The sequence below is a fragment of the Centroberyx affinis genome, unplaced genomic scaffold (assembly GCF_046629955.1).
Source record: "Centroberyx affinis isolate AG114_WGS23_722 - 3 ecotype Tasmania unplaced genomic scaffold, CSIRO-AGI_Caff_v1 ptg004841l_1, whole genome shotgun sequence".
NCBI classification, from domain to species: Eukaryota; Metazoa; Chordata; class Actinopteri; order Beryciformes; family Berycidae; genus Centroberyx; species Centroberyx affinis.
The window spans coordinates 16,453-32,500 of record NW_027282364.1 but is presented as its reverse complement, the minus strand read 5'-3'; the positions used below and the strand labels follow the sequence as shown (position 1 = coordinate 32,500).

General features: G+C 44.3%; 1 protein-coding gene across 1 annotated transcript in view; it reads left to right on the top strand.

Moving 5' to 3' along the window:
* Positions 1–15,839, top strand: part of itga10 (integrin, alpha 10) — a 24,773-nt gene extending 8,934 nt beyond the window's left edge. Inside the window, exons 5-30 of the mRNA XM_071545275.1 lie at positions 1–40; positions 185–312; positions 1,006–1,154; positions 5,241–5,391; positions 8,410–8,575; positions 9,810–9,883; positions 10,139–10,283; positions 10,431–10,579; positions 10,808–10,951; positions 11,174–11,380; positions 11,509–11,639; positions 11,944–12,110; positions 12,317–12,459; positions 12,630–12,740; positions 12,863–12,948; positions 13,041–13,182; positions 13,388–13,480; positions 13,597–13,673; positions 13,837–13,926; positions 14,065–14,149; positions 14,320–14,433; positions 14,511–14,618; positions 14,729–14,842; positions 15,290–15,385; positions 15,488–15,601; positions 15,705–15,839. The exon at positions 1–40 is cut by the window's left edge and continues 75 nt beyond it. Of these exons, the coding sequence (XP_071401376.1) occupies positions 1–40; positions 185–312; positions 1,006–1,154; positions 5,241–5,391; positions 8,410–8,575; positions 9,810–9,883; positions 10,139–10,283; positions 10,431–10,579; positions 10,808–10,951; positions 11,174–11,380; positions 11,509–11,639; positions 11,944–12,110; positions 12,317–12,459; positions 12,630–12,740; positions 12,863–12,948; positions 13,041–13,182; positions 13,388–13,480; positions 13,597–13,673; positions 13,837–13,926; positions 14,065–14,149; positions 14,320–14,433; positions 14,511–14,618; positions 14,729–14,842; positions 15,290–15,385; positions 15,488–15,601; positions 15,705–15,758 (3,078 nt within the window). The 3' untranslated portion in view covers positions 15,759–15,839. The remainder of the gene's footprint in view (positions 41–184; positions 313–1,005; positions 1,155–5,240; positions 5,392–8,409; positions 8,576–9,809; positions 9,884–10,138; positions 10,284–10,430; positions 10,580–10,807; positions 10,952–11,173; positions 11,381–11,508; positions 11,640–11,943; positions 12,111–12,316; positions 12,460–12,629; positions 12,741–12,862; positions 12,949–13,040; positions 13,183–13,387; positions 13,481–13,596; positions 13,674–13,836; positions 13,927–14,064; positions 14,150–14,319; positions 14,434–14,510; positions 14,619–14,728; positions 14,843–15,289; positions 15,386–15,487; positions 15,602–15,704) is intronic.
* The last annotated feature ends 209 nt before the right edge of the window (positions 15,840–16,048 follow it).

Here is a 16,048-nt window from a genome sequence, read left to right as displayed (position 1 = left end):
AACCTGGAACCTAGAGAGACCATCGCTCCTACAGCGCAAAGTAACTACACATTCACACACACACACACACACACACACACACACACTCTCTCAGACACACACACACACATACACGCTCTCAGATAGAGACAGAAACAGGCCTGCTTTAGCCAACCAAATGTTTTTAAAATCTTGTATGTGCCAGGATGTACCACATACATGGACATTGTGATCGTGCTGGACGGCTCCAACAGTATCTACCCCTGGTACGAGGTCCAGAACTTCCTCAGCAACATCCTCAGCAAGTTCCACATCAGCCCAGACCAGATGCAGGTAAAATAAGATCTATATATGTGTGCGTGTGTGTTTGCACTGCATATAATTAATATTTACGTTGGTAATGGAAACTTGCGGGTTTGAATTTGAGTATATTTCTCTCGCAGTTAAATCCCCAGAACCCCTCAGCTGTTGCCCAGAATGGTGCTGGGGTTTGCATGCACAGCATGCACAGCAACACAAGCCAGTCCCTTGAGCGAAAACATGCACAGACCGACACATACAAAGACCTAGTTTGGCAAATATGACTAGAATGAATGGCTGTAGTAATATAAGGGGACGTGAGCGGGGCTCGCTTGAGGTTGGGGAGGAATGGGGAGGAGGGGTTTGAGAGCGGCAACTGAGGGACATCGTTCAGAGCTAAACAACAAGATGAGTGAGAGGGTTTCGGTTTTGAAAAAGGGGGTTTGGGGGGGGGTCAGGGGTAGCAGGCAATGTGAGGTGAAAAGGAAATACCTCTGGTTTTTGAACGAATTCTGAAATTCCCCAAATGCACGGTTTGTTTTAGGGCACACAGGAATTGCTAGTTAAAGAGATAGTTCACCCCAGAAACACTCAGATGTCTCAGATGTTCCTTTCCACAACTATGTGCGTGCCAGTACAACTACAAACATATGACAATGTTGTAATGCTTTTGTGTGTGTGTGTGTGTGTGTGTGTGTGTGTGTGTGTGTGTGTGTGTGCGTTCAGGTGGGGATACTGCAGTATGGCGAGGTAGCAGTCCATGAGTGGTCCCTGAAAGACTACCAGACCACACAGGAGGTGGTGGAGGCAGCCAAGAACATCAGCCGACAGGAGGGACGAGAGACGCGCACCGCATATGCCATCCACATGGGCTGGTAGGCCTGTCAATCACTGTTGCTTCATTCTTACTGGCTGATCTTCCTGGTTCTCAAAAGCAGATTTGACTGATTAGTTGGAAACTGTCTAGATGTTTAGACGTTATGACAACAATCAAGTCTATGTTCTTTAGTCTGCTAATTTCTAATGGCATATTTCAGTATGACCCCATCAAGCTTTTGATGTAAGACTTACCAAGACGTTTTCTTAGATTTCACAGGGAATTGTGAGGCATTTGCAAAATTGGAGCAAGTTAAAGCTTAAAGCAAAACATTTGGGGTACTGTTTGTGCTACTATTTAATTTTTACTGTTTTTAGCGTATTTTTGCGAGCATGTGCCATCACAAGTAATTCAGCAGCGATATATTAATGAGAAAAACCTATATGTAGAATCTTTAAAATACTCTCCTTTCACTTGGCTGCATTGCTGCCCAGTCTATCATCACTTTCATGAGTTTTGGTAAAAATCTTGGTAGAAATATGTTGGGGGGGGATTGGAGCTTGTAACCCAAATCTAAAGAAACAGTTCTATAGATTGAGGGTCACTGGTGAGCTGAAAACCTCTAAGTCTTAAAATATCTCTTTCTTTTCAAAATGAAATTCCTGCTTTATTAAAGTCATACCCATGTACCACACCCAGGCCTGACGTGTGGCCGCTACTTCCATTTAGAGCTGTGTGTCTTGGAGAGGTCTTACACACACACACACACACACACACACACACACACACACAGGTAATTGGAGAGTTCCTGTTTTCCGGCACATTTAAAGGTAAACGTTGGAGACATTTAGGAGGAACACTTAAAAGGTAGTTGAAAAGCAGTGACTGGAAAATGAAGCCAGTAAAATAGTGTAACTGTGGCATTAAAACGTCAGCGACGGGAAATCCAGACAACACTATAACACACTGTCTCCCCCTTTCACTGTCGCCTCTTTTCACACACTGTCAGACGCTGAAAACACCGCTCAGCACTCTGCTATCAGTGTCACATGTGTTGGGCTCATCACTCAAAATCGTAGAATATTACTCATAAACTCAAAAGTAATTGTACTTCCACCTGGAGAAAGTAAAGCTTTGTACCATTTCTCATCTAAGTTTGGGTGTTTTTCCACGCCGACTGAGAGGATGATGACTAAATCTGACGAAAACAACTTGGGAATGGGGTGGGATTTTTGGATAATTCAGCTTTAGTCTGATATAAAGACAGGGTGGTATCAGAATGAATAGCCTATGTTTTGATTTACACACACACACACACCCACACACAGATGAACAGATAGCAGAGCTGGCGTGGGGCAGGAGAGTGACGGGGTAGAATAACAGTGGAGTTAGCTGAGCTGTGCTGCCGGAGCAGAAAGAGACTAGCTGGCTGCTGGCTCAGCACAGCTGCAGGTGTGGCTCGGCCTTACACCGCCTGGTCAGCCAAGTGGCTCTCCTACAGCTGTATAAATACACACACACACACACACACACACACACACACACACACATACAGTACACACATATATACACATGAACACCTCTACTCACACACACACACACACACACGTTGGCTCATATACACACTCAAACGAATGCACGCACAATCATGTTTGTATTACTATACTTGTAAGGACCTTCGTTGACTACATTCATTCCCTAATCCCTAACCCTAACCTTAACCCGCTCCTCCACATGCCTGACCTTAACCTTTACCCTCACCTAAACCTAATTCAAGCTCTAACCCTGAAATAGCCCCTAAAAGAACTGAGAACGGGCAAAATGTCCTCACTCTGCAGGATTTTCCCTCATCTTTATATCCTTTTGAGGACATTTGGCCTTCATAAGATAAGATAAGATAAGATAAGATAAGATAAGATAAGATAAGATAAGATAAGATAAGATAAGATAAGATAAGGTAAGGTAAGGTAAGGTAAGGTAAGGTAAGGTGAGGTAAGGTAAGATAAGGTAAGATAAGATAAAATTGCTCTTTAGTGAGCCCCTAGGGGAAATTCAAGTGTCACAGCAGCAATCGGCAGAACAATGCCAAGGCAGTACATGAAAGATAATAAGGTAATATAAATAAATATAAAACTATGAAGATAAAAATATAAAACTATGAAATCTAAGGATAGAAATGCAAGAACACAATGTACACAGCAAGAACTTTATGTTTCCTCACCATGTACTGCACACACCGGTATGGAGAATAACATAGTGGATATGTTTACACACACTTTCTCACACACATCATTTATACCTGCACAGTTGTACATGTGCTTTAGGGAACCTGAGTGTTGACACAGTGACAGTAATGGACTGTAGAGAGTGCAGAGTGATGTATGAACATCAAACAGTCTACTACAATTGGATTAGCCACTGATTTTACATTACTCCACCCGTCTGAGACACTCTCACTCACTGCACACACACACACACACACACACACACACACACACACGCCACTGCGCTGTGTCATTACCACACTGCTGTGACTCTATAAAATGGGCTGTAAATACAACCAGGCCTCCCAATTAGCACCACTCACTTTCTCTCATCTTACATCTCTCCTCCCTCTTTCTCATCTCCTTTTTTTCTTTCATCTCTATTTTTCCGTCTCTCACTCCGCTTTCCTCTTCTCCCCTTTAGTCTTCTCTCTCTCCTTTACCCACCTTCTCTCATCATTCCTCCCTCTGTTCTCTCTTCTACTCCCCCTCTTCCCTCTTTTATCTCTCTTTCCCACCAGTTTTATTCCACTGTATTTTGCACAGTCTCAAAACCACATCAGAACTGGATTTACACTCTTAATTTTTAATGTTGGGGGTTAACTCCAGTTTCTTTTATTGTTCTTTTACTGTTGCATTCCCATTTTCCCTGTTCGGTTACTTTTCTCTTTCATCCATTTGTTTTAGCTGCTCCCTTTTCTCTTGCTATTATCTCATTCTTGCCAGGCTTCTTGTTGGCCACCTGCATGCTGTCTTTGTCTCCTCCTCTCTTCTGCTCATCTCTCTGCTCCCTCTCTTCTCTATTCTGTTTTCCTTTCTCTCCGCTCCTCTCTTCTCCTCTGCACCCTATGTAATTTGCAGACTGCATAGGGGAAACGGTTGTTTTTAACTCTGAGTTTCTTGCGGCTGACCACAATGTTATATTTAGTCAAGGGCTGGAGTTAGGCCTGAAAATGACTGAGTTCACTAGAAGTGACTACACTCCCCAGTCCAGTGTGTGTGTGTGTGTGTGTGTGTGTGTGTGTGTGTGTGTGTGTGCGTGCGTGTGTGTGTGTGTGTCTGAGGCTTACCGACACTATTCAATGCTTAAAGCAGGTCCCGCTGAGAACAGGTTGCCCGCAGACAAACAGGGTGCGGCTAGGTCTGTTAGTGTGTGTGTGTGTGTGTGTGTGTGTGTGTGCGTGTGTGTGTGTGTGTGTTTGTCATTTAAGTTTCCTTCTCTGTGTCATGGCCAAACCGGATGAGAATGCACAGATGCGGTCGTTGTGTGCTATGACAAGCACACACAGCATGCAATGACCAATTTGACTCAACTCAACTGGCAGTTCATGTGTATGTATGTGCATCATGTATGACTAATAGTGGTGGACTAGTCCAGCTGTGATTTGGACCATTTTATCTCAGTGTGTTGATGGAGAGGAACTCACACCCAGTCGCTCTGTGTTTCAATAACTATTCATTTTCTCAGAGATGTTCTTCAAATTGTATATTATCATATGGAGGAAGTTTATTTTAGATGTTAGGAAACCAAGTGACTGTATACGCCCTGTAATCCTCCCTCTCCCTCTGGCCCTTTCACTCCTTTGACTTTTCTTCCTTCGTTTTCATTCTCTCTCTCTCTCTTGCGCTCTCACACTCTCTCTTGCTCTCTCACTCTTGCTGTCTCTATTCATCACATCTCTCTTTCAATTCAGTTCGACAGAAATTTTTAGCAACCTAGCAGTAGACTAGCATGTCAGAATTTGGACTTTGGTGACGTTATTCATCTCTCTCTCTCTCTCTCTCTCTCTCTCTCTCTCTCTCTCTCTCTCTGTCCCTCTCTCTCTCTCTCTCTCTCTGTCCCTCTCTCTCTCTCTCTCTCTCTCTCTCTCTCTCTGTAGCACGGAGGCGTTCAGTGCTGAGCGAGGAGCGAGGGAGGGCGCCACCAAGGTGATGATCGTTGTGACGGACGGAGAGTCACATGACGGGGAGGAGCTACCAGAAGCTCTGGAGGAGTGTGAGAAGAGAAACATCACCAGATACGCCATCGCTGTGAGTACATCTCCACACACACACACAAACACACACACACACACACACACACACACACACATACACACACACACACACACCTGAATTTCCCCTAACACTGAATGGGTGGGTCGCCTTGCCACAAGGAGCTGCTAAACCACCGAAAGGAATTTCGTTAGCATGGGTTTCAGTGTCCCATGATGGTCTAAATGCTGTTTCAGAGGCTTTTCTACCCTGACATGAATAAAACTCTGGGGGAAACACTGACACACACACACACACACATGCACACATGCACACAACTAACCCACTTAATCTGTGTATAGGGCATCACTGACATTCCTTACACAATGTGAGAAAGGGGCATGATTACTATTTATCCCCCAGCACTCCCGCAACACTACCACTGCTCCCCCAAAATAGCATCAGCAAATTACCAAATGAACCCCTTAGGTTTACTAAAATAACCGAGTGGGAACAGAAATTTGCAGCCCCACCCGACCCCCCTCCCAACACACACACAAACACAAACACACTGGTTGGTGCCATGGTTTTAGTGTCACTGGGGTGACAGACTCCAGTGGCAGCGTTGGTTGCAGACCCCTCCCTTCCCCACAATAGAGGCTCAAGGACCTGAAGAGCCACTGGCTCCACTGGAACCACAATGGGGGGGAACATGAGCCAACATGGAGGAGGAGTGGAGAACTGCCTCTATAGAAATACATTAAGATGGTGAAGGGTCAGATAGTCAAAGCAGCAAATGGACTGGAAAGTTTCAGATGTTTACAAGTCCCATTTGGTATGGTTTGCACCGTTTGCGGTTACATTTTATTTGGAAAGTCCAATGCTGAGACACAACTTATTATCAAGTGACTATAATGTGTCACTAAAAAATCTACTGAGTTGGGGTGTCCTGGTGGCTCAACCGGTAGAGCGAATACCGTTAAGGCAAAGTCCTTCCTGCAGCCGCATGGGTTCAAACTGTTCACAAGTTTTCAGATGACAGTTTGAAAAGTAGAACAACTACAGATCGCCAATGTCTGGGTTAGAGTTAATGTTGGGGTTAGAAATAGTGTCAGGTCATGGTTAGGGTTACATACAGTAGTCTGTAGAGATGCAGCAAATAGACTCTTTGTTGAACATTTACTTTTTGTCACCTGATTGTTGAGTATCAGCATTGGACTGCCCAAATAAAGTGTTACCTGGCTTGCATTTACATTGGTGTTGATCATTTGGTTGTTTTACTCTTGGTCCACATATAGTAGGATTGGTAGTGACTTGCGAGGGTGTGTCCAGACACTGAGCTGCGACCCATGCCTCTGAAACAACAGGCGCTCCTGCTGCATCAGGCTGGAATCCCATCAAACTTCTCTCCTGTGTCTTCCTCAATTTGTCTCTCAGCCTTCATACTGTCTCAGTAAAGGAAAACATATGTAAAGTGAACTGCACTCTGTCCTTAAAAAACTGTCAAGAAGGTATATTGTCTAAATCCTGAGAAACTGATGCTGTAGAATGTAGATCAAGATTAAGGTTTGTGAACCGTGACTCATGTTAAAACGTGTTTTTATGGTCATATCACTGTATGATTGCTTTAATAACTACTTTAGCTATTTGACATGTGCACAACATAATGCTAGGTCAACAACAGTATAATTGGAGAGAAGGACACAGATAGCCATAGACAGAAAGGGAAGGTACGGGCAGAGGAGAGATTATTTATACAGGCTTGAATGGAGGAAGAAACAAACAAAAATGGATAAAGAAAACAAAGAGAGAATGAGGTCAGGTTTTGTGGTCGCGTGTTTGCCCAAAGAGTCACAGCGATGACAGGTTACTACTACTGTAACGGCAGCCATGTTTGGATGTTGTTCTCTGTCCTGCTGCCTGTAGTGTGTGTGTGTAGCGAAAATGGCTCACAAGGGAGGGCAGAGCAAGTGAGCTTTCAAAAACAACAACCCGAGCTGCATGGTCGCCACAGGCTGTGTTTTATACATCAGTCTGGGTCAGAGGTCTAGCTGCTGTGGATGGGGGCCAGGGGTGTGTGTTTTGTGGGGGAGCAGTTTATGTATGTGTGCACCAATGTATATTCATATGTCCAATGGTATGTTCATTTCTTAACTCGACTTCTCCCCTCTCCCATTTCTCTCTCCTTCCCTATCCCTCTCTCTTTCTCTCGTGTAAAACCGTGTAAAAGCCCGCGGCGGCTGGCAGCCCAAGTGGAATTTCTCAGCCTCTATACGATCTCCATGTACATATTTATATGTGGACTCCCTTCATATTACACGTTACACCCCTCTTCATCCCTCCATCTCCTCTTCCCTCCCTCCGTCCCCTGCCCTTTGAAAACAGAGGATTTCCTTAGTTTGCTTGGCAGTCAGAGTCACAGGGGGAGATTCTTGGGTTTTGGTTTTCTCTTATGGAATTTTCTCATTTGTACTTCAGGCGTTAAGCCATAGGCCGCTCCAGCCAAAGTCAAATCTCAACTTCTCAGCTAGGTCTGCGCTCCTCGTTTACAAATCTCCGGTGGCTACAATTTCCCCCTTTCTTGTGTTTTCCAGTCAGTGCGTTGCCTGTAGGTGTTACTTAATTACTACTAAATTGTACGGTCGAACATGATGTGAGTACAGGTTGTTAAAATGCGGTAGCAAAGCGATAAAGTTAATTTATTTTCATGTTAGTCCTTTAAATTCTGTTGATGTGTGTTACTTGTGTGCTCCCTTGCTTCTACTCCTGTCTACTCCACTACATGTGGGTGGTGTTGGCCCTCTCCTCCCTTCTCTCAGACTGCAGACCCTGTGATATCTCTCTTTCTCCCTTTACTGTCCCTCCAGAACATGGAGAAGCACTTGGTCTGATACATGCCAAACTATCTGTTTATGCTCTCTGTCTTCCTTTCTTTCTTTATCCCTCTTCTCTGCATCCAACTTAATCCATCAGTGCCTTTTTATTGACCTTGTGTTATCTGCTTATTCATTTACCATATTCCCTCTTTTTCATCACTCTCTCTCTCTCCTCCCACCTTCCCTCGCTGTGTTCCAGGTGCTGGGTCATTACATCCGCCGGCAGCAGGACCCAGAGACATTCATTAGTGAGATCAAGTACATCGCCACTGACCCTGACGACAAATACTTTTTCAATGTGACCGATGAGGCCGCACTCAACGACATTGTGGACGCCCTGGGAGACCGGATCTTCACTCTGGAAGGTGTGGGATGGAGGGATGGAGGGATGGAGGGTGGAGATGGATGGAATATGCACTGTAAAAAATAAAGTGTAGCAAAAGTTGCCAAACACTCAAATTATAAAAATACACATATTTACTATATATATATATTGTTGATGTATTTACAGTCGGACTGCAGTAGAATAACAGTTTTCTATCATAAAACATGCATAGACTGTGTTAAAAACCCTACAAAAAATGAAATATAATCTACATAATCTAAATGATGACAGTTTTTATACAATATTCTTTAGTAATTTCATCAGATTGCCTCATTAATCCACAAATTCTCCCTGTTAAAATACAGATTTATTGATGTCAAACACAGAAAAAAAGTTAAATCATCTTCAAATCATCCACTTTCAAAGCCCAATAACAAATTAACAGCTTTAGGTTGTCATTTTACATTATTATCCAATCTATTTACAGCAGATTAACGTTAAAAATAGATTTTATAACATATTATAATACATTACAGCGACCTAATTTTAATACTCAGTTCTGTTTATTTACATTTAATAGTAAATAAACAGACAAACAATTCCCATTTTCACATGAATTTAAGAATTTAAGGTACAAAACCTATAATATACTGTAAAAATACCTTTTACTGCTTACTGTTGTAAGTAATTAATTTTATTTTTTACAGTGTTGCCTTACAGTGTTTCCAGGATTAATCAACCAATAAACAGGGAGATAGCATGAGGATACAAGGAAGGTGGGTAGATATTAAGGAAGAAGAGGATAGAGGGAGAGAATGATGATACAAGAATGTGAGACATAAAGCGAGACCGAAAATCATCGATGGATGAAGACAGCAAGGGAGGGAGGAAGGGGAGACTTGAAAAAAATAAACAATAGTCTGACTCCTGCAGAAAAAAGCAATTTCTCCCTCCAATCCTGGAGGGGGAGAGAGAGGAAGGGATGGATGTCACCCTCTTTAAATAGAAGGAGGAGGGAGGGTACAGCTCACATCACAATAAGTTACGGGAAGAAGGGAGGAAAGCCGGTGAAAAATTATGTCATCCTTCAAAGTGTAGGGAAACGTGGGAAGAAGGGAAAGGAGGAAGGGCGAGACATGTCTGCCACCCGGGAGAATGAGTGTGCTGAGCTGTGCCATCTACATCAGACCAGGAGAGGGAAAGGAAGGAAGGGAGGAGATGTGTAAAGAAACATGTGAGGATGGAGATTACAAACTCTCTGTCTCCCCCGACAGGCACGCTGGGCTACAACGAGAGCTCCTTCCACATGGAGATGTCTCAGATCGGCTTCTCCACACACACTCTGGATGTGAGTCCGACCTGTAGTGTCTGTGTCTATGTGTGCATGTATTTTCAGAGCGGCAACTTTTACCCATGTATTTCAATTGTACAATAGTTGAATAAATGTGGGAGCATTAGAAGCAGAGTGTGGGGTTCTCCTGTTTTTTTGATACATTTTAAGCTGCTATACTCCAGCACCAGCTAAAAACCATACTGGGATGTGCATAAGTCTGTCTTCTCTTTAACTTTTACATAATTGTGTCTGCCCTCCTGCTTTCTCCAGGATGGGATTCTGTTTGGGATGGTGGGTGCTTATGACTGGGATGGCGGAGTGCTGAAGGAAGGCACCAAAGGACGCATCATGCCATCCAGAGAGGCTTTTGAGGCTGAGTTCCCCCTGGAGCTCAAAAACCACGCTGCTTATCTAGGTACCCAGATATCGCACCATGCCACAAATTGTTCTGTATTTTGCTGTATAAAGGAATGTCTACAGTTCAAACTATAGAGTTCTGGTGGTGTGTATTTATGTTTGTGTGTGTGTGTGTGTGTGTGTGTGTGTGTGTGTGTGTGTGCAGGTTACACAGTGTCATCTGTGATAGTTGGTGACTGGAGGACGCTATATGTAGCTGGGGCTCCCAGGTTCAAACACAAAGGCAAAGTCATCCTGTTTGAACTCAGTAATGATGGGGATGTCAACATTGCACAGGCCCTCAATGGAGAACAGGTAGAGCTCTCTCTTGGTGTGTCGCTCTTCATTCCCTTCAGTCACTTTTTTTTGTTTTCAGCAGAAAACAGCATGAAGTCCAAAACTGTGACAGCTTGTTTTTGTCAAAAGAAATTAAAGCAAGTACACCACCTACTGGGAGTGAACTGAAAGAGCATCTCTCTGTTCTACCCTCCTCCTCTCTCTCTCTCTCTCTCTCTCTCTCTCTCTCTCTCTCTCTCTCTGTAGATTGGGTCATACTATGGCAGTGAGGTGTGTGGGCTGGATATAGACAAGGATGGCATCACCGATGTCCTTCTGGTTGCAGCTCCCATGTACCTGGGCTCAGGCAACAAGGAGGCTGGTAGAGTCTACATCTACACCCTCAATGGGGTAAGACAGACCACAGCAGAGGCACCTCTCAGTCTCATCTATATGGAACATTATAGTATGATTTAAGAAAATTATCATATTATTGTTTAGTTTCCAAAACCGTTGGCTCACCTGACTCCCAATAAAGTCTCCTTTTTTCTCCCACATCTCCCACACTGTATTCTGTGTTACTTCCAACTCATCCACTTCCTTCTTCCCCCCCCCCTCTTTCTCTTCTCCCAGGAGGAGGTGTTTGTGTCTAATGGCACTCTGAAGGCAGAGGATAAGTCCCAGGATGCCAGGTTTGGCTATGCGCTGGCGGCTGCTCCAGACCTCAACCACGATGGCTACACCGACCTGCTGGTGGGAGCCCCGCTGGAGGATGAACACAGGGGGGCCATCTATGTCTACCATGGCGATGGGATTTACCTCATCCACAACTATAAACAGGTATTTGACATTAGGCCTACAGGATCAAACTAGAACTACAGGATCATTGGTGCATTTCAGAATTCAATCCAACTGATTCTGTTTCTGTCTCCCTGTCTGTCTCTCTCACCTTCTCTCGGTCTATGCAGCGGATCCCAGGGTCATCAATTTCCCCGTCCCTGCAGTATTTTGGCCGCAGTGTGAGCGCTCGGTTGGACTTGGATGGAGATAAGCTGATAGACCTGGCAGTGGGAGCGCAGGGCAGCGCTGTAATGCTCAGGTGGGTAGAGGCAGGGGAGGGAAGGGAGGTCATTTTTAGTACAGATTTTATAGCTGCTACCATCAGGGGAAATTAGAGCAAAGATGAAGCGGGATAACACAACTTATTAAATGCATCACCCTTGTTAATTATAGCTAGCTATAGTTTCCATATTTAATTGAAAATAAGAAATATCTATCACCAATTTATCAATCACATTTTGTGGTCTTTAGATAACCCACGTGTTAGATTTTTATTTGTGAACAATGTGAGGTGTCTAAAAATTAAATCTCACTTTTTCATTAACTGTCCCCTCTGTCCCCAGCTCTCGAAGCATAGTCCAGATCAATGTGAGTCTGTCCTTCCAGCCGCACTCCATCAACGTCATCCAGAAGACCTGCCAGAGGGGCGGCAGGGAGTCCGCCTGTCTCAATGCCACCGCCTGCTTCTTGGCCGTCTCCCGCTCCCCAGGACCACAGAGCAATAGCTTCGGTATAACAGTTTATTCTGTGGTAAAACCCCCTCACACTAGGCTTACTGGCTTACTGTCACTGATCACAAGAACTGTAATTGTTCTAAAAAGGCCAGCCACTAAAAGTATTGTCAAAATGGACAGATGGCATTACAGTAATAGAGAGGTTGGACCAGACATTTTCGCACTCTCACCCCCCTGTCCCAATTACCTACTCTCTCCTCAGAGCTATGGGTGGCAGCCATGTTGGATGACAGGAAGTTGTCAGCCCGGGCCCTGTTTGATGACAGCTCCCACAGACAGACCCAGCTGGCAGTCAGAGTTCAAACAGGACAGACTCTCTGCTACAATCTGCCCTTCCACGTCTATGTGAGTGTCGGTACACACACCAACCACATATAGGTAGAGGCAGACATTCAAACACTTCACATACATGAAACACACATGCTCACCTCCATCGGAACACACATGCATCAGCACAGGGTGACACACGTGACCTGATTTCATTTTGTCTCTGACCTCTGATTTGTCTTTGATAGGACACGGCAGACTACATCCGTCCAATCAGCTTCTCGCTGCGTTTTAAGATCAACGACACAGAGAGCGGTCCAGTGTTGGACGAGGGCTGGCCGACCACCGTCAAGAAATCTGTGAGTGGCATCGCCTGTTTTAGCTGTGACTAACTATTAATAGCTTTGCCATTACGTCACGTCTCTCTTATTCTGTCTTTTCACCACCAAACTTACTGTCCTTCCCTCTCGTACCTCTCCAGATCGCCTTCTTCAAGGACTGTGGTGAGGATGATGTGTGCACGACAGACCTGGTGCTGCAGGCTCAAATGGACATCTCTGGGACAAGGTACAGAGATATTCCTCCTCCTCATATCCTGTCTCATGTTCTGTCTCGTGTCTCCCCTGCTGTGAGGTTTTGACACTTTGTGCTCTCCACAGACAGAAGCCCTATGTGATCCGCAGTCCTCGTAGGCGTCTGGCGGTGGAGGTGCAGCTCGAGAACAGATTGGAGAATGCCTACAACACCAGCCTGACGCTGCACTATTCACGCAACCTACACTTCTCCAGCCTCAGCATTAGGGTACACCACTCATATACTGCACACACACAGTACATTATATCATACACACTGCCGCCCCAGGCTTCATGCACCAACATAGCCCACCACACACACTTGTGCTTGTACAAATATTAATATTCACAAAGACATAAACACACAGCTACACACATAAACAACCTAATATATCATTTATCTATTTCACCCTCTCTCCTTTTTTTAAATATAGGAGGACGCCCACTTTAAGATCGAATGTACAGCTCTTGGTTCCAACAGCCACTCCTGTAATGTCAGCTACCCAGTGTTTCGCTCCCAGTCAAAGGTATGTCCGTGCCGAGGAAATAGCGCCGTCACTGACTCGACTCAGCCCACTCATACTTCACCTCCTCTGGATTAAACCGGAGACAGCTCAGCAGGCTCTTCTCTCTTTGTACACAGGTCAACTTCATGTTGGAGTTTGAGTTCAGCTGCACATCGCTGCACAGTCGAGTCCAGATGAAGCTCAATGCTGCCAGGTAGCTCACACACAACAGCATAATGCAGCATACTCAGCATACCTCATGCACATATATACAGATGCTTTTAATTCGTCCATTTTTTTTTTACAAGGAGTGATTGAAAGTGTAGTGTCCTCTGTGAATGCACCTTGGTTTATGTGACCATCTGACTCTCTTTTAGTGACAGTGTGGAGAGAGAGGCTACTTTGGGAGACAACAGTGTTCAACTGCAGAGTTTTGTTCAGTATGAACCAGACCTGTTTGTTAGTAGGTATGTGTATACAGTATATGAATAATTCAGTTAATCAGATGTTTTTAGTTCCTCTTGGAGATACTCATTCTGTGTGTGTGTGTTTGTATGTGGAGCTTTTTTGCTGCTGTCAAAGTCTGACTCTGTTTTTGTGTGCAGTGACTCTAATTTGAACCGCTATGAGGTCCACCCCACCAGGACGATGTCAGAGGGAATTGGGCCTGAGTTCTACACACACTTCAGGGTAAAGCTTGGACTCCCATACTGACTGAATACATTTGTTTGGAGCTACAACACATGGCTTAGGGTCCTGTGAGACTAATATTCAGTTATAAATGACTGATTACTATAAAAACAAGACATAACATAACTATGATGAGGCAAAAATAGAGCAATATTTGTCTGTGTTTATAGCTGCAGAATCTGGGCTGTTACTCTGTGAGTAATCTGGAGCTGAGGCTGCATCTTCCCTCAGTGGCTTCGGGAGACCGAGTCTTCATGAATGTCACCGAGGTCTTCTCATACAACGTGAGTAGTCCTTCCGTGCGTGTAATTGCTTATTATCTATTTTAGATTATGTATGACGTTTTTAAATTGTCCCATAGGCCACAGGGGTGAACTGCAGCGTGCTGAGTGACCTGGCCCAGCTGAAGGGCAGACAGAGAGACGTGCGGCCGCTCCACCCTGAAGACATGATGCAGAACGACATATTGGTGAGGCCCCGGCATTACAGCAGCTACTGAAGAACGTGCAGCATCTGAGCATGCCTGTTAATCTCCAATGCATTGTGTGTTTGTGTGTGTGTGTTTATGTACACATCTAGAATTGTAGCAGGTCATGGTGTATAGAGGTGGTGTGTGAAGTCCAGCAGCTTCTGAGAGGGCAGGCTGCGCTCATTCGCGTCAGCCGCAGAGTCCACGACGAATTCTTCAGAAAAGTGAGATACACACCGGTGCACAGACCCTCATTTCAGAATAAACACATGGGAGTCCACCCTATGATACAACATTGATCATAAGGCTGAGCAATATGGCTGAAATCAATCACAATAATCATAAGGGTTTATTTCCATATCGATATATATCACAATATGGCTCACGTATGCAAAATCACATGCTAAATAATCATATTAATGTTCATCCTATTGAATTAAATGGTAATGCTAGGTGTTATGCCAAACAAAACTGAAATTTAACCCAATAATATTCCTTAAAATGTTTCATACCTCATTTTGTCATGATAACAAGCAATAAAAATTGCTTGTTATCATCAATTCAGCCAGAAAAATTCTGTCACAATATCATAAAATCACCATATCATGACGATATGATTCCAATCGATAATACTGAATTATTTTGGTCATCACCTCTGTGTCTCTCTTTAGGCCAAGTACAAGTCAGTGAGGATAATAGGCGCCTATCGCCTCGCGGCTCAGGAGACAAACCTCATCACTCTGGGTACAGGCACTGTCTGGAGGGAGGTAAGATTACAGCGGGATTATGAGTGGCAGAATGGGAGTGAACATTTATTTTGTTACTTCTCTATTCCCTTGCTTCATCTCCATTTTCTCCCCATTGATTAGACTGTACTGGAGGTGCTGAAGGGACGAGCTATTCCCATCTCGCTCTGGATTCTGATTGGTAGCATCATTGGAGGTTTGCTGCTACTGGCACTCATCATCTTCATACTATGGAAGGTATTCTTATCTTATAGTTAACTTGAAATTTCAGAATATGTTATGGATAAAATATCTATTTTTTTGCTGTGCTCACTCATCCCTCCATCTCACCTTTCATCAGCTGGGGTTCTTCACGCGCAAACAAAGAGGGGAGGATGAGAACCACGAGGACTGAACCCAACTTTTGCTGCCATGACAACAGTCATTTAGCTGCCATGAAGACTACCAGAGAAGCTGAGTCCCCCTGTGGCACAGACACAGAGGTAGTGCTGGGATGGGACTCCAGGCTTTGACACAACAGGGACCTCCAGGACCAAAGAGAACATTACGAGGGTCCAATAGAAATGCACTACCCACTATCTTTAGGGTCGGGAGCACTTATGTAAATAATCTTTTTCTATTTGTAAGGAAAACCAAAGTGTATGAAACCACAATTCTTCTATTTAATATACAGGCATCTTCACG